The sequence below is a fragment of the Panthera tigris genome, chromosome A2 (genome assembly GCF_018350195.1).
Source record: "Panthera tigris isolate Pti1 chromosome A2, P.tigris_Pti1_mat1.1, whole genome shotgun sequence".
Taxonomy (NCBI): domain Eukaryota; kingdom Metazoa; phylum Chordata; class Mammalia; order Carnivora; family Felidae; genus Panthera; species Panthera tigris.
The window spans coordinates 2,526,815-2,546,402 of record NC_056661.1 but is presented as its reverse complement, the minus strand read 5'-3'; the positions used below and the strand labels follow the sequence as shown (position 1 = coordinate 2,546,402).

Sequence of the window (19,588 nt, the reverse complement as noted above, 5' to 3'; positions counted from 1 at the left end):
TTCCGTCACTAGGACCTGGGAAATCCCTACCTGTCCACCTTAGCCACGGGTGTTCTCTGTGCTCAAGAGACTATGTGTGCCTCGGCCAGGGCGGGGAGGAGAGAGAAGGGCTGGAAGCTGGACCACTGTCAACGTGGGGAGGAGCACAGCGAGGCGGGAGGTGGGGCTGATCCCGTTGACTTTAAGGGATAGGGTAGCCCTTGTACCCAGAAGAGAGTCCAGGGGTCCCCTCACCACCCCCTGCAGCCCGCGGAGCACTGCGTGGCACACAGTGGGTGCTCAATAAATGCTTGGTGGCATTTCAAAGTGGTGACGCCAATCCTGGACGAAGGCGTGGGTCTCTGCTGCCCTCTGCTGGTGTCCTGGGAAGAAGGCTTCGGAAAGGAAACTCCAAGGGGATTGATTTGACACCCGCATAGCGCTTGCTCTAAGCTTCCTTAACGTCAACTCATTCGTTCCCACAACAACCCTCAAAAGGTGGTGTCCGATTAGCCTCATTTTGCAGAGGGGGGACACAGAGATCTGAGCTGAGGGACGGGCCACTGGTCTGACAAGTGTCATAGTTGGGATCCAAACCCTGGGCAGAAGGCATCCAGCCTTAACCACTATGCTTTTAGGACGTGTAGTTTTTACATTTTTATTAAAAAAATTTTTTTAATGTTTATATTTTGGAGAAAGAGAGACAGAGTGCGAGCAGGGGAGGGCCAGAGAGAGAGGGAGACACAGGATCCGAAGCAGGCTCCAGGCTCTGAGCTGTCAGCACAGAGCCCGATGTGGGGCTCGAACCCGTGAACTGTGAGATCATGACCTGAGTCGAAGTCGGACGCTTAACTGACTGAGCCACCCAGGTGCCCCTCGTTTATGTCTTTCAATAAAATGTTATCATTTTCTCTCCAGATTCTTCTGAGGCTCATCCTGGGCATTTTGAAGCTTTTGCTGTGCTTGATGAGGTTTTGTTGATGTGTTAGCTATCATAGCTGCATAGTGACTTATCTTAACCTTAGTGGCTTAAGCCACTCATGATCCAAGTTTCTGTGGGTCAGGAATCTGGGGGTGCTCAGCGGAATTCTGGCTCAGGCCTCTCATGGGCTGCAGTCAATGGGGTGGCCGGGGCTGAGTCTCATCTGAAGGCTCGACGGTGGAAAGACCCACATCCGACCGCGTGTGGTCATTGGCAGGACTCAGTTCCTCACAGGCAGCTAGCCTTGGCCATGTGGGCGTCCCCGTAGGGCAGTGGAGCAGGTATGTGAAACATAGATACTGTCCCCAAAATGCCTCACATACCTGCCTCTTCCATTCTTTACAAAATGTATTTAAAATGAGGGGCGCCTGGGAGGCTCAGTTGGTTGAATGTCCCGCTTCAGCTCAGGTCATGATCTCACAGTTTCTGAGTTTGAGCCCCACATCGGGCTCTGTGCTGACAGCTCAGAGCCTGGAGCCTCCTTCGGATTCTGTGCCTCCCTCTCTCTCTGCCCCTCCCCCACTCTTCCTCTGGGTCACAGGGAAGCCAGCTGCCAGGTCACGAGCAGCCCCACGGAGAGGCCCACGTGGTGAGGAGCTGAGGCCTCCCACAAGCAGCCTCGAGAGGGCGTCGGCAAGAATGGCTCTTCCGGCCCCGGTCCAGCCTTCAGATAAGGCAGCCCCGGCAGGTCTGTGTTGACCACAACCTCGTGGGAGACCCTGAGCCACCCAGCGAAGTTACTCCTGGACTCCTGACCCACAGAAACTGTGACCTAATAAATGTGTATTGCTAAATTGGGGGTGGGGAGAGATTTGTTTTGAGTGACAGCGAACCAATACACCCTGGGTGTCACTTTGCCTATGCCCCTGGATGAACAGTGACATCACAGCAGGGCTCGGCCGCCCCAAGCATCCCCCTGTTCGCTCCACGGAGACAGCCAGCCGGAACGGCCGTATTGTAAGGCTGCAGGTTCCAAAACGTTCAACAACTCTGAGTTACACTTCAAAGCTTAAACTGGAGTATTATAACGACTTGTATTACAATCTCATACATTTGAATTTTAGCCACTACACATGGAAGTGAGATAGCCCAGTGGTTAAGAGACCAGCCAGAGAGCCAGGATTCGATTCCTGCTGTGCTGCCTCAGGCAGGTGCTTAATCTCTCTGGGCCTCAGTTTAGTAGCTCATAGAATGAGGCTATCATCGGGACATACCTCCCAAGGTGGTGGCAGGTGAAGTGAGTTAAGTCACATAAAACACAGCCCAGTGCTGTCCGGAAAGACACGGAGCGATTGGGACCTTGAAATGTGGCTTAACTTGGCTAAAGAAGTGAATCTATGATTTGGTAAATCAATTTAATTTTTTAAAATTTTATTTATTTTGAAAGAGAGAGAGAGAGAGAGCGCGCGCTCATGCAAGCGGGGAAGGGGCAGAGAGAGGGAGAGACAGAATCCCAGGGAGGCTCCACGCTGTGGGTACAGAACCCAGTGTGGGGCTTGAACTCATGAACACTGAGATCATGACCAGAGATGAGATCAAGAGTCCGACGCTTAACCAACTGCGCCATCCAGGTGCCCCTTGATTTAAATTGAAATAGCCAAGGGGTACCTGGGTGGCTTAGTCAGTTGAGTGTCCGACTTCAGCTCAGGTCGTGATCTTAGGGTTCAAGAGTTCGAGCCCCGTGTTGGGCTCGCTGCTGTCAGCACAGAGCCCGCTTCGGATCTTCTGTCCCCATCACTCTCTGCCCCTCCCCCGTTTGTGCTCCCTCTCTCTCAAAGATAAATAAATCTTAAATAAATTTAAATACCCACATGTGGCTAGCGGCTACTGCGGCATATGGCTCAGGCTTGACACAATGCTTGGCAAATAGTAAGCGCTTAATAAATGCTGGGTAGGAATGTTATCCTGCCAAGTTATCTGCCAGGGTGCCGATTTCCATCCCATAGCAGCATGGAGGTCACCCAGGTGTCCTTCTCATACCTGACTCTGATCAAGAGCCTCTCCCCTGCTCAAAGCCCTTTTGTGACTCCTCACCGCCCTCAAGATGATGGCCCAGCTTTGCTAACCTCACCGTGGTTACGACTTTTGGCACACTCTGGAAGCACTTTTTCCTGCAGGGATGGGCACTTCTGGTTTTTGCCCACCTTTCTCCTCGACCAGGGGCTCGGGAGGATGGGGACAAGGTCTGGCACTGGGTAGATGCTTACTCACCAGAGGCTGTCTGGAACTGATTTTCTATCGCCTCTGCACCCGCTTCTCCACCCAGTGCCGCAGTCAAGTCTTAGCCAACCGTCCAACCGCCACAACATCTCGGCCTCTGAGCCTTTGCCTAGGCTGTTCCTTCCACCCAGAAAACCCTTCCAGGCGGACTCAGACTCATCTTTCCAGCTCCCGCCCCGACTGGGCCTCGTTCTTTCTGCAGTGCTCCCTGTTTCTGAATTTCCTCAACTCCAAAATGGGATGCGTTATCGATAAGGTTAAAAGACAAGGCTACTTCCAGGTGCCTGGCAGGGTCTCAAGTGCCTCATTAGTGGGGGCATCAGCATCAGCTGGGGGGGGGGGGTGGCCATCTCCACTATTCACGCCCCCGCCCAGCCAGACCCTGTCCCGGAGCCTGGCGTCCCCCAGCGAGGCGTCTCCAGGAGCGCGGCAGGCCCCTCCTTCAGGCCTCACCTCCAGAACACCACTGGGTCCTCAGCTGCTTCGGTCCAATCGCGGGATTTGTCTCTACCGCGCAACTGGCGTGGGCGAGGGTGCAGAGAAGGCGGAGCCCCGGGCCAGGCTGGCAGGGCCGCCTCGGAGACTGGCCTGGTGGCGCCTCAGAGACCTCGACACCCAGCGACCCAGCAGGTCCCCGCGCTGTACCCAAGGGGACTCAAGCAGGAGCTTCCCCGCACACGCGCGAGTAGTCACAGCGGCACGACTCACGATGGCCAAGAGGTGGCGACACCCCAGGCATCCGACAGATGAATGGCTACGCGCGTCCACCGCGCACGCGCACGTCCACAGATGAGCGTGTCCACTGCGCACGCGCGCGCCACTCAGCTGTGTCCACTGCGCACGCGCACGTCCTTCGGCCGCGAGCAGGAGCGAGGCGCCCACGCCCGCTGCCCGGCGTAAGGATCTCTGGACACACGACGCTCAGGGAGAGAACCGAACACGAGAGGCCACACGGGGTGTGAGTCCACATTTGTGAAATGTCCACAACAGGCTCATCCACGGACGGGAAGGGGGCTCGTGGGAACCAGGGGCTTGGGGGTGGGGTGACTGTTAATGGGGTTGCTTCCGCAGGTCAGAATGTCTTGGTATTAGAGGTCATGTCCGCACAACCTTGTGAATGCACTTAAGGCCGGGTTGTAAACTTACTTTAAAATAGGAAAAATGGTGGATTTTACGTTCCATACATTTTACTTCAATTTATTTTATTTTTTAAGTTTATTTAGTTATTTTGAGCGAGAGTGAGAAGGGGAGGGGCAGAGAGAGAGAGAGAATTCCAAGCAGTCTCGATGCCAGCGCAGAGCCTGACGCGGGGCTTGATGAGATCAGGACCTGGGTTGAAACCAAGAGTCGGGCGCTCAACCGACTGAGCCACCCAGGTGCCCCGATTTTACTTCAGTTTAAAGAAAATGCATATTGTGTAGCGTCTCTCTCCTCCGCTGGGCCACCTCCACGAGGGCAGAAACCAGAGCCACCGGGTCTCCGGTCTGCTTCTGCGGCAGCCCTGGTGGCCAGGACAGGGATGGGCACACAGGAGGTGCTCAGTGTTTGCAGTATGAATGAGCGCGGGAACCCAGGAACACAGGCACCTGACCTTCTGGAGGAGGAAAGGTTCCATTTCCTCAACTTCTGGAAGAATCCGATGGATTCTTCAGACCTCCCTTCTCGGAATATCTCCTCCCGCATCCCCTCACTTGAAACCTGGGTTTTTCTCTGGCCCCGGGGAAACTCGCTGGGGCCAGACGCGCGCGGGCTTTTGTGGACGAGAGAGGGAAAATCAGGGAGGACCCGGTCCTTTAGCAAGTAAAACTTTTATTAAATAAACTTTCAGTTTCTCCAGACCAAAGAGAGGCGTTTGGACATTAAGATGATGGTTGCAGCTTCTCACCTGAAACACAGCACAGTGCCAAGGACCTCTCCAGCCAGAAATGCAAACCCAGTCCACCCAAAGTTCCCTGTAAGTTCCTTTCTTGTCTTCCTTTTCTGTGTGTGTGTGTGTGTGTGTGTGTGTGTGTGTGTGTGTGTGTGTGGCGATTTGTCTCCAAAAGTCGGTTTGCAAGTTGAAACTTCATGAAATTACTCGTAGCAGAAATAAAGTACATCGTACAAATCACGTAGGTCTTCGATGTGGAGTATAAAAATGGTATTTACAGCCAGTAAACATGGACCAGAAGGACACAACGCCACTGCACGCCAGCAGGCTCTCCCAAGCAGGCCTGGCCGGGGCTGGGCAGGTGCCGGGGACGCGGACGAGGCCCCCTCGTGGCCCCTGAGCACACGCTTGCACACGCAGACGCACAGGACACAGGCACGCTAGAGTGTCTCGGAACAATTATCAAACTCTGGAATATCGAAACAAGTTGGTCATAAGATTTTTTTTTTCTTTTCCTTTTTTTTTTTTTTTTTTTTGCTATGTGGTTTTTTTTTTTTCTTTTTTTTTTTTTTTTCTGGGTCAGTCAACACATTTTGGTAGAAACAAAAGGGAAGGCTGTTTTTTCTTTACAAATTTTTTTTTTTTTTCTTGAGCTTACGAAGTTCTCTGGTGCCTCATTTGGCAAGAGGCCCCACTGGACGTCCAACGAACTTGACTCTGTGCTTCAAGATGGGTTTTCGCGGTTCGAGTAGCTATACAGAGGCGCCCCACAAGACCTCCCTCCCCGCCCCAACTAGGAAACAAAAATCCACTGTTGTCTGATTTTTTTTCCCCATTTTTTTTTCTCTTTTCTTCTTTGTATCTTCTCAGAAAGACCAAAATTCAAAAAAAAAAAAAATTATTTGTAGAGGTATCTCTGGTAAAGGGGTGCTGGGCCAGAGCGGGTTGGGTTTGTCCAACGCGCGTGGCGATCTTGGTCATGAGATCGTGAACTCCAGGCTGGTGATCCGAAGGCAGGGAGGGCGGCTGCCTGCCCTTGGGAGGGGGCGCGAGGGGCAGGGGGGCTCCCCCGACCCTGTCTGCCCCTGACGGAAAGCTAAGGGCTATTGGTCACATGAGTAAGGCTATGACGGGGGTGGGGGTGGGAGGCCAGGGGGGGGTCTCTTCTTTGCCTACATCGGGGAAGGCAGGGCCCTGGGGTGAGGGAGGGGGTAGGGGTTCCAGAAGCTGCAGCTAAGACCAGGGACACTCGAGCTGGCCGAGCCCAAGGGCCTGCGAGAACGTCGGTGGCAGGGGCCCAATGTCCTGGAGGTATATCGCGTTGGCTGATGATTCCCAGTGCTTCTCCGTGCCCTGGTCTGACATGACAGCGGGAGGTGGGGACACACTGGGCTGCCCGGTCATCCTCAGCCCTTCTTATGTCCCTGCTGAGTGACCGGGCCAGGGTCACCTTCTCTTGGATGGAAGGAAGTCGGAAAAGTTTGGTCCCATGATCTATACTCAAAAAATATATATACTGTCTATAGCTCTATATATATATGCATATATATATATATAGGAAAAGTTGTGATTTAATTTGGGGAAGCCACCAAGGGTGGGGGCAGTGAAGCCCTCGGCCCCCAACTCAGGAGCCCCCCTCCCCAGCTGGGGCAGACCACGAAGCCCCCTTCCCACTCCGTGTGGCCCGCAGTAGTGTTTCACATTAGGGGGCGGGCGGGGGGCAAGGGGAGACGGGAGGGGGTGGGGCTGGTGTCCAAACTTGGTTGTAATTTACGGAAAAGTCCGGGGTCGGTTGGAAGCGGGAGGCCCTCCTGGGGTGGGAAGGCCCCTCACCTGGCGGAGAAGGGAGGGGCGTTAGGGTGCGGTGATGGGGGGCATGCAGGCCGACGACATCGCCTCCCACCCGCCCCCTTGCCCTGGCCAGGCTGGGTTCCAGGAACCCAAGGGCCCCTGTCTGCTCAGAGAGAGTCCATTTCCAGGTTCAGAGGCCAGCGGTCCGCCTTGGAAAGGACTGGCCGCCGAGGCTGTTTCCTCATCTGGCAACCCCCGGGGGCAAACAGTTGTGTTTATTCTTGTCTCATCTTGTCTCCCCTGCTCCCTGCCACGAAGGCAGTTCTCCCCCAACCCCCGCCCCGTTTCTGGTCATTCACAGCTGTGTCCCCGAGCGCTGTCCCCAAACAGTGCCTAGCGCATAGTAGGTGCTCAGAAAGGATTTGCTGTCCCAGGGTGTTAAAGTGCATGGGTCGCCTGTTAGTTGTCTGATCCCGTGACCTTCGACTCTGCGGGTGCTGATTTGGCAGGGTCTGAAAAGCATGCGCAGCCCCTAACTGAGCATCTACTTCGCGCCAGACCCCAGGCGCGGCGCTTTGATGACGACGGCGCTCATGATTAAAAACAAAACAAAAACAAAATCAAAACAAATGATCAAGAGCTTTCCAGGTGGCGGGTCCTGGGCTCAGCTGGGAAAACACCGCGTCCCCGAGCGGATCCTCCCTGCTGCTTCTGGGGAGGCGACTTTCGTGAACCCATTTCACAGATGAGGCTCATCAAGGCTTGTGGTCAGTTATGTTTCCCTACTGGCCCCTTAGGCTCACTGTTCATTCCCCCAAAGAAGGTGCTTAGTTGTTGATAAAGTTGTTCTCTCTGGTGGCAAAATACACTCTTGGGGATTTGTTGGGGGGGGGGTCTCTTTTGGGGGGGCATGCTGGTGAGCGGGGCAAACATTCCACTTTTTCGCCAGTTCACTGAACACGGGTGACACCAAATGAGGAACTTGGACAGGGGCCCAGCTGGGAGAGTCACAGGACAGGACAGAAGCCCCTCCCTCGAAGCATGCCCCACCCCAGACCAAACCTGGCCTCTCAAGTGAACTTCTATTCATCCTTCAAAACCTGGAAGGATTCCCCAACCCCCCTCTACCCCAGTTCCACCCTCTGTCCCAGCCCTGATCAAAGGGGGGATTGGAGGGTGACTCTCTAGCTCTGTCCCCACCATCCCAACCTGGGGGCTCCTTGTGGTCTCCAGCGGCATCCCCCCTGGGGGTTGGGGAGGGCATGGAGAACGAGGGGGTGTTTGGCCAAGACGGGGGGGTGGGGGGCGGGGGTGGGGGCGGGTGGGGCCGCCTGGCGGCTCACCTGGGCCAGGCCCGCAGCCTCCGGGCGGCTGTGGGCGCGGTCAGTAGGGGTGTCCCGGGTCTTTGGGCCGCTTCAGCTGCACTTTGAGTCTCTTCATGCCGATCTGAAAGCCGTTCATGGCCTGGATGGCGGTCTGCGCGCTGGCCGGGTTGTCAAAGCTCACGAAGCCTGTGGAGACCGGGGCGGAGCCGCGATGGTGGGCCACGTGGGCGTCCTCTGCTGGCTCCAGGGCGGCAGCCCAGGCTTCCCTGGGGTCCTGGGGGCGGGGAGGGGGGGGTGCGCTGGCAGGGGCAGATGGGGCAGGGGGGAGGGCTGGCCAGGCACGCACAGCAGCCCGGGCCTGGTCCTGTCCCCCTCTGCACTTGCTTCTGGGGATGGGACGCTTGCTCCTTACCTGGGGTCTGCTGTGCTGAGACTTCCCGACCGGCGGTGGGGGACAGGTGAGGCCGCGTCCTCCCTCTCTCCCTGTCCTGAATGCTTGCCTCCATCTAGACCCCGGATGCTAACCGTGTGGCCCCTCCAAGACCACTGTCCCTCTGGGGTCCTGACTGTGCATGGGACTGACTCTCTCTCTCTCTCTCTCTCTCTCTGCGAATGTCCTGGGTCTCTCCTGTCTGTCCTTCTTTTCTCCCTCCCTCTGCCTTTTATCCCTCTTTCTCTATCTCTGTCTTTGTCTCTGACGGTCTCTCTACCCCTGTCTCCCCTGAGGCCATGAGAAACATTCCAGCCTCGGGTTCCTCAAACTTCCACCCCCCAGACCACCCTGCCCTACTCCTGGCCCCTCACCTCTTGGTCCTCGATGGTGTGGAGGCCACAGGGGCCGGGGGGCCCTCTGGGGCGAGGGTCTGCATGCACAAGCATTTGGAGGTGGGGGTCCCTGAGCTCCGTGTAGGAGGCCGGGTGAGAGGTCAGGCGGAGCTGGGGGCAGGGCTGAGCAGTCTTGCTGAGGCCCATGGGGAGCCATGGGGGAATGAAGAGTTGGGGAGGGGTGACATCTTATCATCTCCCCTAACACCTGTCCCCCATCATATGGGTGAGGAAACTAAGGCTCAGAGAAGGCATGGGACCCCTCACTGTGGAAAGGGACTGAGTGCCCCCCCCACCCCCCGTTTCCGTCTTCCTCCTGGAAGCAGGATGCAGAGGAGGCACCTAGGCACTGGCAGAGGGTCCTTCCTGGTGCGGCTGCTGGGCCACTCTGTGCCTCTCTCTCCTCCAAGGATACTGGGGCAAAGCTTCTTTTTTCTTTTTTGGAGATTTTTTATGTTTACATAATCTCTCCACCCGACGTGGGGCTTGAACTCACAACCCCGAGATCAAGAGTCACAGGCTGCAGCTCCTCTGAGCCAGCCAGGCACCTCTGGGGGCAAGTGTTCTATTTTACGGTTGGACACGGAGTATATACAGGAAGTACTTAATAGGCAACAGTTAGCCTTTTGAATAACACAGGGTGGGATTAAGAGTCCCGAGTTTGGGGTCAAACAGACTGGTTCTAATTTAGGTTCTGTCTCTTTGCTGCTGTGTGAACTTGGACAAGTTGCAGTGCCTCTCTGAGCCTTAATTTCCTGTGTCCGGGGACAAGGAAGTCCTCCCAAGGCCTTGCACGACGTCCCCTCCCTGCCCTCCCCTCCTCCCTCTCTTCCCCTTGCTCACTCTGCTCCAGCCACATGGGTCTCCCCCTCGCTGTTGCTCCAACATGCCAGACAGGTCCTGCCCCAGGGCCTTTGCATGTGCTGTTCCCTGGAACCCTCTACCCCACATATCCCTTGGCTGGAAAATCTCCTCATTTGGGTCTCAGTTGAAACATCACCCCCTGCAGATCAGTTTCTATTTCCTTACTGATGGCGTTCTGCATTCCATCTATAGCCCCCTGGCCTATGTCCCGCTTTATTTCCAGCTCCTACCCAGAAACCTGTGCTTTTCAACGCCCTCATCGCTGACCACAGGCGGTTATTTAAATTTAGATTTAATTAAACATTCCGTTCTTTGGTTGAACTGCCACACTTAAGGTGGCTGGTAGCCATGTGTGGCTGACGGCTCGGGTGGCAGAGACGCGCAACATTCCCACCAGTGGAGAATATTCTGTTGGACGGCGCAGCGGGACTGTGAGCTTTCGAGGGCAGGAACTTTGTTGGTTTCCTTCACTGCGCCGTGTATCCGCACCCAGCACGGGGCCTGGCACACCGTAGGTGCTTCCTAAGCGCTCACCCTAATTCACAAATGTGATCCCTTTGGACCATACTTGTCTCATGGCTGACTGCGCCCTCCCTGGCCCCTGTTCCTTGGCAAGCGGAGTGGGGGACGGGGCGGGCGGGGAGGAGGGGGGGGGTGCCTGCAACAGGGACTCACCAAAACATTTGCTCTGGTTGGTGGCCCGATCCATAAACACCTTGGAGGAGATGATATTGCCGAAGGGCAGGAACATCTGCGTCAGCTCCGTGTCTCCAAACTCCTGGGGGAGGTGGTAGATAAACAGGTTACAGCCTTCGGGACCTGCAGGTAGGGGAGAGAAAGACATAAAGCCCCCAAGGAGAGGAGGCGGACCCCCCGGGGGAGGGGCGCGGGACCGGAGCCCACATCCGGCATCTCCGGCGGTTGGAGGGCGGCGCCGTGACGTCAGCAGGGAGGGCGTGGTGACGGCGGGGAGGGGCGCGCGGCGTGCGCCCACGTTTGCCTGTCTAATCCCGCGCTTGGGGCCTGCGAACCTCCGGGGGTCCTCGGGCCCCGGATCATTTACAAAATTCGGCCCGTCCCTCCCCCCAAATCTGAGATAAATCCCTCAATGCCAGACCCTGGATAATCCCCAAATCCCAGACAACCTGAACCCCCTGAAAAACCCCTGAAACTCCAGACCGTTTACAACATGAGATGAATTGGGGGGGGGGGTATACGGACACCCTGTACTATCTTTGCACTAATTCTGTAAATCTAAAACTGGTTTTAAAAGAAAATGTTCATTTTTTTTCCCCCTACAAGTCCGATGATCACAGAATACAATACGACAACCAATTCCTGGTCCCAAACCCCAAATATCTAGATGTGTTTCAAAACTGTGGCTAATCCTCCAAACCTTGAATCATCTTCGAAACTCAGACGACACAAAAGTAAAATCAAGTAAAAGAAAAAAAAGAAAATTCTCTAGTCCCGGACCCACATATCCTGAGACCGCCAGGTCATTTTAAAAATGATATACTACACCACCCGGAAAGAATTTTTTAACGGCACAGCCACCTCTGCAAACCATCCCCTCTCCAAATAATCCCCAACGCATGACTCATGTAGAATCTGTAAATAATAATCCAATTAAAAAACCTTCATTGTCTGGAGTCCCGCACATTCTCCAAACCTGCCCCTAATCCCTTCCCCCACAGTCCCCACAAACCGAGGGAGAGTCCCCAAACCACCAGAATTCCCTTCACCCCGGACATGAGCACTCCCCGCCCTGGCAAATGTTAAATCCCAGATGACACATTCACATGCAACCCTTCCTTCCTGATTGGGACCAGAGTTCTGATCATGCTTGTTTTTCAAATACAAGCGTGTTCCAAGGGGATCACGGCGACTGACGCGGATGGCACAGTTTGGACCGTGACACAAAGTTCACGTTTGCTTGGGTGCTATCTCATGTCCACGACACGGGACGTGAATGCAGAAGCCGCACCCAGCTGAGTGGGGCCTCGCGGGAAACAGTGTGTGCGCACCCCCCCCCCCCCCACAGGTGGCTCCAACACCTACCACTTTCTCGGGCCCCCAAGCGCGTTGTGAGCCACACGCATCCCCATCTGGGGATCCGACTCCCCTTCTGACTTCAGACAAGCCTCTTTGTGTCACTTAACAGCACGAACGAACGTGAGGCCTTTTCCAAGACAAAGTGCCACATCTGTTGTATTTTTTTTGAGCCCGCTGACACGCATGCCGCCGTGCTGTCGTTTCTCTTAGGGTTCTGTCTTTTGTTTTGTTGTGTCACGGACGGAGCTTTTGAATGGTGCATCCTGACCCCATTCAAGCAGGAACCTTCTAGATTGTATTGCGAGCGTCTGCATGCTGGGCAGACGCTCCAGAACCCGCGGCTTGACCGCATCTGAACTAGCTGTTACCTCCTCGGCCCAGGGTTGGGGGAAGTTGGAGAAGGGAGACACCCAGGTCTGAACCATCAGACCTGAGACACCTGGGCCCTTTCTGAAGCTCCCACCGGCCCTTCCTGGGCAGGGGGGGGGGGGGAGGTTATTGAAAGTCATATCGGGGGTGCAGGGACTGCCAGACCCTCCTGTCTGGTGTCTGTGACTTTGACCACAGAGCCCCCTGGAGATAGAAAATCCGGGAACGGGTAGCAGCTGGTGGGCAGAGCTGGGGACCCCTCAGCCTAGGGCTCACCTCCAAAGCCCAGCGCCTGTACCTTGGCAATGCCTCCCCGCCTTTCACAGGCCAAGGGCAAGGGAGAAATGGGGCAGAGCCTCAAAGAACTCAGTCTGCGGGACTCCCCTGGCCATGGGAGTGTCTGGGGGCTTTTCTAGCTGGTCACCTCTCCCCCACCCTCACTAGCTGCATGACAAGAGAAAGGGCCTTGGGGTGCTGAGCCACACTCTGTGTCAGGACGGGCCCTGCCTACTTCCCAGTAGCGCCTCTTGACACGGATGGCTGCTTTTGCTGCAAGGGAGGAAACTGAGGCACAGGGCAGCGAGGCGCTTTCCTTATGATGGCACAGTCAGAACTGGGTGCATCTTAATCCCGGTTGTCTGACTCCAGAATCCACCTCCTCCCTCCTTCCACTTTACTGGGGAGGCCTCAGCTCACCCCAGATACCTCATCGCCACGGCCCCCCACCACCTCGAAACGAGTGTCCTTTCCAGAAATTCAGAGAACCATCCATCCCGTCTTGCGGAGGAAGGCTGCTGGGGGTGGGGTGGGAGGAGGGTCACCGCTAGTCCTAGGGGGTCGAAGCTAGCACGGTTCCCACATTCCAGAAGAGGAACCCAGGTCTGTGTGGCCCGCGGGCCGCACTCTTAGAAAGCCGCGGTTCCCTGAGGTCTCGGGGTCCTGGAGGTGGAGGGGGCGGTCAGAGGGCTGGGCTGGCGCCCGGGGGAGGTCGCGGCCCCCTCACCTTCTCGCTGCTGCTGCTGCAGGAGGGGCGGCGGCTGGGGGACGCTGTGCGCGATGGGCGTGATGGCCGCGGTGGGGTACATGGCTGCGGAGACCGGGAGCGAGACACAGGGCGGAGGCAGGTGTAAGGCCGGTGGGCGGGGCGGCTCGAGGCGGGCGGGGGCGGGGCCACTATGGGGTGGGGCCACAGTTGCCTTGGGAGCGGAGAGGGGCGTGCCCACGACGGGGGGGGGCGGGCCCAGGGAGGGGCCAGGGCGCGGGGAAGAATGGGGCGGAGCCATGATACGACGGCGTGGGGGCAAGGCCTCCTAGCGGGAGGGGGCGTGGCCACAGCCGAGGCCGGGCCTGAAGGAGCGGCCAAGGCCACAGAAGATCCGAGTGGGTGGGGCCAGAGCTTGACCAGCAGGGCCACGGCTGAGGGCGGGGCCCTGGCAGGACCCGAGAGGCGGGGCCAGAAGCTGCAGGGGGCGGGGCCAAGACCTGGGATTGGGCCAGGGCCAGAAGTAGGAGGCGTGGCTAGGTGCAAGCGGGAAGGCCGAATGAGAGGGCGTCCGCCGAGGGGCGGGGCCAGAGGCGGGGTGTGGCTAGGGGCGTGGCTAGGCCAGGTGGAAAAGCCGGGGCCCAGGGGCGGGGCCCCGCCTGGACTGGGCCGGACTGCCCTCCGTACCTGTGTACTGCTGGACGCCGGAGAAGGCAGGATGGAGGGTCTCGGCCACGGTCGGGCTCTGAGCTGCGGGGCAAACGGAGGGACTGAGTGGGACGGGGGCAGCAGAAGTCTTCCAATTACCCCCGCAACTTCGGAGCCAAAAGGAGAGCAACATCCGCCCCAGCTTCACCTCCGCATTAACCTTTTACAGGTGTGGCCCCCATTTTACAGGTGGGAAAACTGAGGTTCAGAGAGGTGAAGCAACTGGCACGGGGCCACTCAGATAGATAATGGCGAAGTCGAACAGGACTCCAGAGAGGTTAACCATCACCCCCATCTCTCTGTCCCCATCTGGACCCTTTCCCTCTTCCCTTTTACTCTCTGGAATCTCCAGGACTTCAGGCCTCTGCTCCCCATCACCCCCATCCCTTTCCCTCTCTCGCACCCCCACATGTCACTCATCAGACACCCCTTGGATCCCTCATATGGCTGTGACCACCCACCACCCAACTGCCCCTGGGCGGGGGCGATGGTGGAGGTAAGGGGAGGGGAGAAGTTGTCCAGACCACTAGAGCTGGTGCCTCCGGGGGGAAATTCAGCCAAAAGATTCTGCTCGAATGGAGAGAGAGGCTGCTAGAGGACGGGATGGTGGTGGGGTGTGCCCCTAAAGGGGTCACACGCACCAATCACTCTGTATTGATGGAGAAGTTTTGTATCTTGATTGTGGTGGTGGTTACCCGAATCTATACCTGTGATAAAATGGCACAGAATGCCCCCCCCCAACACACATACAACAAGCGAGGGCACGTACAAAGTGGCACACTCTGAGTAAGATCTCCAACTCCTGTTGAGTTCATTGTACCCCACCAACGTCAGTTTCCTGGTTTCAACAATGTGCTGTGGTTATGTAAGATGTTAGCATGGTGGGCGGGGGGGTGGGGGTGGGGGACTGGGTTGGAGGTACTGGGACCTCTCTGTACTATTTTTGAAACTCCCTGTGAGCTCCAATCATTTCAAAATAAAAATAAGTTCTCCTCAATGGTGGAAACACAGATACTGCCAGCTACTGGCAGATGCTTGCCCGGGGATTGTGGTCTAAGTAAGGGAAAGATGGGGCCCCTGCTTCACAAAGGCAGGGCCGAGCCTAGCTCAGGGCATGGTTAATACTGAATGAATGAATGAATGAATGAATGAATGAGGCTACTGACGTCTTCCTAAACAGCAATGATTAATAACTGAGATGGATGGTGCTGCTGTTCTCAGGACAGGTGACACGTTCAGCATTTTATATACTGAGTCCACTGTCCGTGCAACCTCATGAGATGTCTGATGTTATCTGCCCCATCTCCCGGGTGAGCAAACTGAGGCCCAGAGACTCACGGAAACTATTTAGGGCCACCAAACTGAAATCTGCACCCATAAATGCCTGGGTATAAAGTTCCCATGTTTACGCACCCTGCTACAGCCCCCTTCTCTGTGCCCACCGCTCACATCTGTCCAGCTGAGACCGCCTCTGTTTCCCAGGCACCAGGGCACAGGAACCCGCGCTTGTCCCAGAGATGCCTTCCCGGCCCCACCCCCTCTCCTCGGCCCCTGGGGGAACCACTCACGTTACCTGGGTAGGGCACAAGGCCATTGGCATACACGGTCTCTAGGGCAGGGTGCCCCCCAGGGAAGGGCACGACGCCAGCGAAGCCATTGGTGATGGGAGTCACGAGCCCGGGCACGGCAGTGGAACCAAGCAGCGGGGGCGAGTGCAGTCCTGTGGGGCAGAGGAGCGCGATGGGGAGCCTGAGCCTGGCCCTGGCCCCGGCCCCGCCCTGCCCACCATCCTCAGGCCCCTGGCGGACTCTCACCAGAGGCAGGGGCGATGGGTGTGGCAGGCAGCCCGTTAAGGCTGACGGCGCCGATCTGCTGGATGTGGCAGGGTGAGAAGGCCACGCCAGGGCTCAGGTAGCTGCCCGACGTGGACAGGACCGTTGTCTGCTGCTGCATGAGCTGGGGGCGGAGAGGGAGTCAGCGTGCACAGTCTGGGTGGCACCTGCCCTGAGGTCATGACGCCCTGGGGGAGGCCTGGCCCTCTGGTAACTGGCGGGGGTGGGGGAGCGGTCAGCCTGGCTATCGTGGCTCAGGCCTCAGTTAGGAATTGTGGGGCTCAGCCTGGGATCGAGGGTCAGTCTAGGATCAGGGTTCAGTCTTCAGGTCAGGGCTGAGTCAGGAACTGGGGCTTGGTCCGGGATCGGGGATCAGCCAACACGGAAGTCAGCCAGGGTCGGGTCTCAGTTGGGAGTCAGCCTGGATTTAGAGGCTCCTTTTGGAGCCAAGCATGGGGTTGTGTCAGTCCAGAGTTGGGGTTCAGCTTGGGCCTGGGGCTCGGTTCGTGGCTGGAGGGCTCAGCTGGGGCTGGGGCTCAGGAATCAGCCTGCATGTGGGGACTCGGCCGTGGCCAGGATAGGACCCCGAGTCAGACAGACTGGGCAGGAGACGGGAAGAGGACCAGAGAGGCAGCGGCCCTCGACAGAACGCAGAGAGAGAGAGAGACTGAGCTGAACCCCCAGAGTGGCCTTGGGAGACAGGCGTGCGTCTGCCGGGGTCACTCACAGCCTGGGCGTAGGCACTGTAGGGGCTGAAGGGCAGGGTGAGGGACGGCGTCAGGATGCCCAGCTGGCCCACCATCTGTTGCATGCGCCGGAGCGTCCGCTCCTTGTCCGTGTCGGCAAACTTGACCACCAGGCTGGAGGAGGCACCCTGCAGGGCGGCGGCGAGCAGGGAGGGAAAGAAGGAGGCAGGTAGCCAGGACTCTGGGTTCCTGGAACCACGCCAGCCCAGGGCCTTGGCCCCGCGCGCGGGGTAGATGCCGGGAGGTCTCAGTCCCGCCCATGGGCCCGCCGCCGCGGGACATGCACGTCGCAGCGAGAACCGCTCAGAGCTCGGCGTCCTGGGTCTCGCACTTGACCGTGCGGCCGCCTGTGCGCACAGGTGGGGCCTCTGGGCCCGGGGCGGTTGTGTCTGGGGCCCAGGAGAGGACCCGGCCTATCAGCCACACTCTCAAAAGTGGAGAAGCCGACTGCTGGAGAGGAACGACGGGGACCTATAACGCACTCACACCTGAGAACAGGTGAGACACCGACCATCAGAGAGGTTGCCCCCTGTGATGGCGAGCTCACTCCCTGAGACACCTCCTCACTGGTCAGCTCCCTGCAGGAGAAAGCCTGAATGAATCCTGCCACGCTAGGGACTAAAACTGATGCCCAAGTACCCAGAGAGCAAGGGACCGGAAGCTCTGACACTGCCCTGCCCTTCACACCTAGTTTTTTGGGGTTTACTTATTTATTTTGAGAGAGAGAGAGAGAGAGATGGAGAGACTGAGTGGGGGAAGGGCAGAGAGAGGGGGACAGAGAATCCCAAGCAGGCTCTGCGCTGACAGCACACACATGGGGCTCGAACTCACGAACGGTGGGGTCACGACCTGAGCCGAAATCAAGGGTCGGATGCTTAACCGACTGAGCCCCCCAGGCGCCCCCTGCACACCCATTTTGAGACCAGCTGAGAGCAGAGTTGGTTCTGGAAGGCCTGTCGTCCCCTGGCAGATTTGGACATTCACGTACAGTGATGGTGGCCCCCGGCGCCTGCTTCCTAGAGGGCAGGGCCACTCCCAGAGCCCGGCTGGTCCTCCCGGGCCTCTCCCTGCGCCAGTCCTGCCCCCTGCCCATCCCCACCCTGGCCCAGGGGACGTGTCCAAACGACCTTCCCTCCCCTGTCAAAACTTTCCGTGGCTCTCATCGCCCTAAGAAGCCGTGCTCCTCAGCTTTGTACCGCAGCCCCTCCAGCCGCCCCCCTGCTCCTCCACTGCCCCCCCATCCGTGTCGTCATCCCCCACGCCCCACACGTCCCCCTGCTGGCCTCGACAAAGCCAAACTACCTCTCGGGATCTCGCCCCTCCAGGACACCCTCTTGTACACCCACACGCGTACACACGCTCACACACACACACGCGCGTGCACATACTCACACGCATACCCACACACGTGCACACAAACGCCACCCACGCAGACCTACACGCTCACACACACGCATACACTTGCCCTCACATATTCCTGCAGATGCACACATACGCCCCTGCCCCCCCCACGCCCCCCAGGCACACTCACACATACACACGCATGCACTCAATACACACACGTGCCCCCACCCACGGACGTACTGCACCGTCGACTCGCACAAAAACACCCACTCGACACACTTACACGTGTGCCAGCACACACACGTATCCGCACATCTCACACGCACACAGCTCACGTGCACGTTAACAATCACCCACTGCCAGGCACACACACACGCACTCACACCCACGGGCATGTGCGCACACCCACGTATTCTCTCCCTCGCACACACGTGAACAGGCACACACGCGCTAGTCCACGCGCAGCCCCACACTCACTCGCACGCTCGCGTCCTCGTACGCTCCGCGCGTGCGCAGTCACCCTCGTGTGCGTACACCCGCCCACGGCGCCATCAGAGGCGCGCTCCTCCTCTGCCTGTGCCTCGCTGACGACCAGCCAGAGGCCGAGGACGGCTGGGACGGGCGCGAGCGTTTCCGTCCCTGTCCCCTCCCCCCTCCCCCCTGCCCGCCCCAGGGCCCGGGACAGTCCTACTCACCGGCATGGTTTGGCTGCCGTGCAGCGCGTGGATGGCCGCCTGGGCCTCGGTGTGGGAGGAGAACTTCACAAAGGCACAGCCTGCCCCAAGAGAAGGAAGGAGAGTGCGTGAGGGCAACGGGGTCTTTCCGGGGGGGGGGGGGGCAGGGGCCGCAGGAGAGGGGACCGGGAGCCCTGGACGGCCAGTGTCAGACACAGGCAGCCGGAAGGCCGGACAGTCAGAACAGAGAGACAAGCAGTCATGTGTCCAGACAGACAGCTGGACAATAAAGGATCAGACAACGAGACAAGCACACAGCCAGCCACAGAGGTCGACATCAGCCAGTTGGCCGTCCATTCACTCAGAAAGCCAGCCAGCCACACAGCTATTTGTCACACGCACAGTCAGACGGATGTCGCGAAGCGGTGCACAGTCGGGGAGGCAGGCCCTGCCCGCTGGAACAAGGGAAGGGCACGGGCTTCGAGAACACCCACCAGCCCCTGGCACCATGAGATCCAGAGCTGAAATCAGATATGCAGAGTGATGGTGACAAACCTTCAGACACAGGCAGAGAGATACAGTCCTGTGGGTACAGTCAGGCACAGATACATTCAGACCCAGACAGATATGCCCATGTCACCAGAGTTAGAGAGATGGGGACCAGAAAGGAAGGAAGGAAGGAAGGAAGGAAGGAAGGAAGGAAGGAACCAGACAGGGCAGACCCAGCTGGCTAGTCACACAGGACCAAATCAGAAATCGGGCAGACAGATAGCCAGGGACCACCAGACATAGGTAAATTCAGACACACAGTCATAAGGAGAGACCACTAGACATAATTCCGGAGACAGTACTATGGAAGAGCCAGGCAGGTGGGGGGTGAGACAATGGAATGTTCTGGAATTAGAGAGTGGCAATGGTTGCACAATTTTTTGAATATACTGAAAAGCACTTCACTGTACGTTTTAAAAAAGAGGAGTTTTTACAGTATGTGGATATCAATTTTTTAAAAAAGAGAGAGAGCC

At 57.6% G+C, this 19,588-nt stretch overlaps 1 protein-coding gene across 6 annotated transcripts in view; it reads right to left on the bottom strand.

Moving 5' to 3' along the window:
- Positions 1-4,973: 4,973 nt before the first annotated feature.
- The window catches only part of CELF5 (CUGBP Elav-like family member 5), a 48,102-nt gene continuing 33,487 nt past the window's right edge, over positions 4,974-19,588 (bottom strand). For 3 of the 6 annotated variants that reach the window (XM_042977729.1, XM_042977728.1, XM_042977724.1), the window contains 9 exons: positions 18,588-18,667; positions 16,530-16,676; positions 15,785-15,926; positions 15,544-15,690; positions 13,950-14,012; positions 13,284-13,367; positions 10,532-10,675; positions 8,186-8,353; positions 4,974-6,545 (listed from right to left, as the gene is read on the bottom strand). In XM_042977729.1, coding sequence (XP_042833663.1) covers positions 8,226-8,353; positions 10,532-10,675; positions 13,284-13,367; positions 13,950-14,012; positions 15,544-15,690; positions 15,785-15,926; positions 16,530-16,676; positions 18,588-18,667 — 935 coding nt within the window. In that variant the 3' untranslated portion in view covers positions 4,974-6,545; positions 8,186-8,225. The other 3 variants (XM_042977725.1, XM_042977726.1, XM_042977727.1) reach the window with 3 other exon arrangements.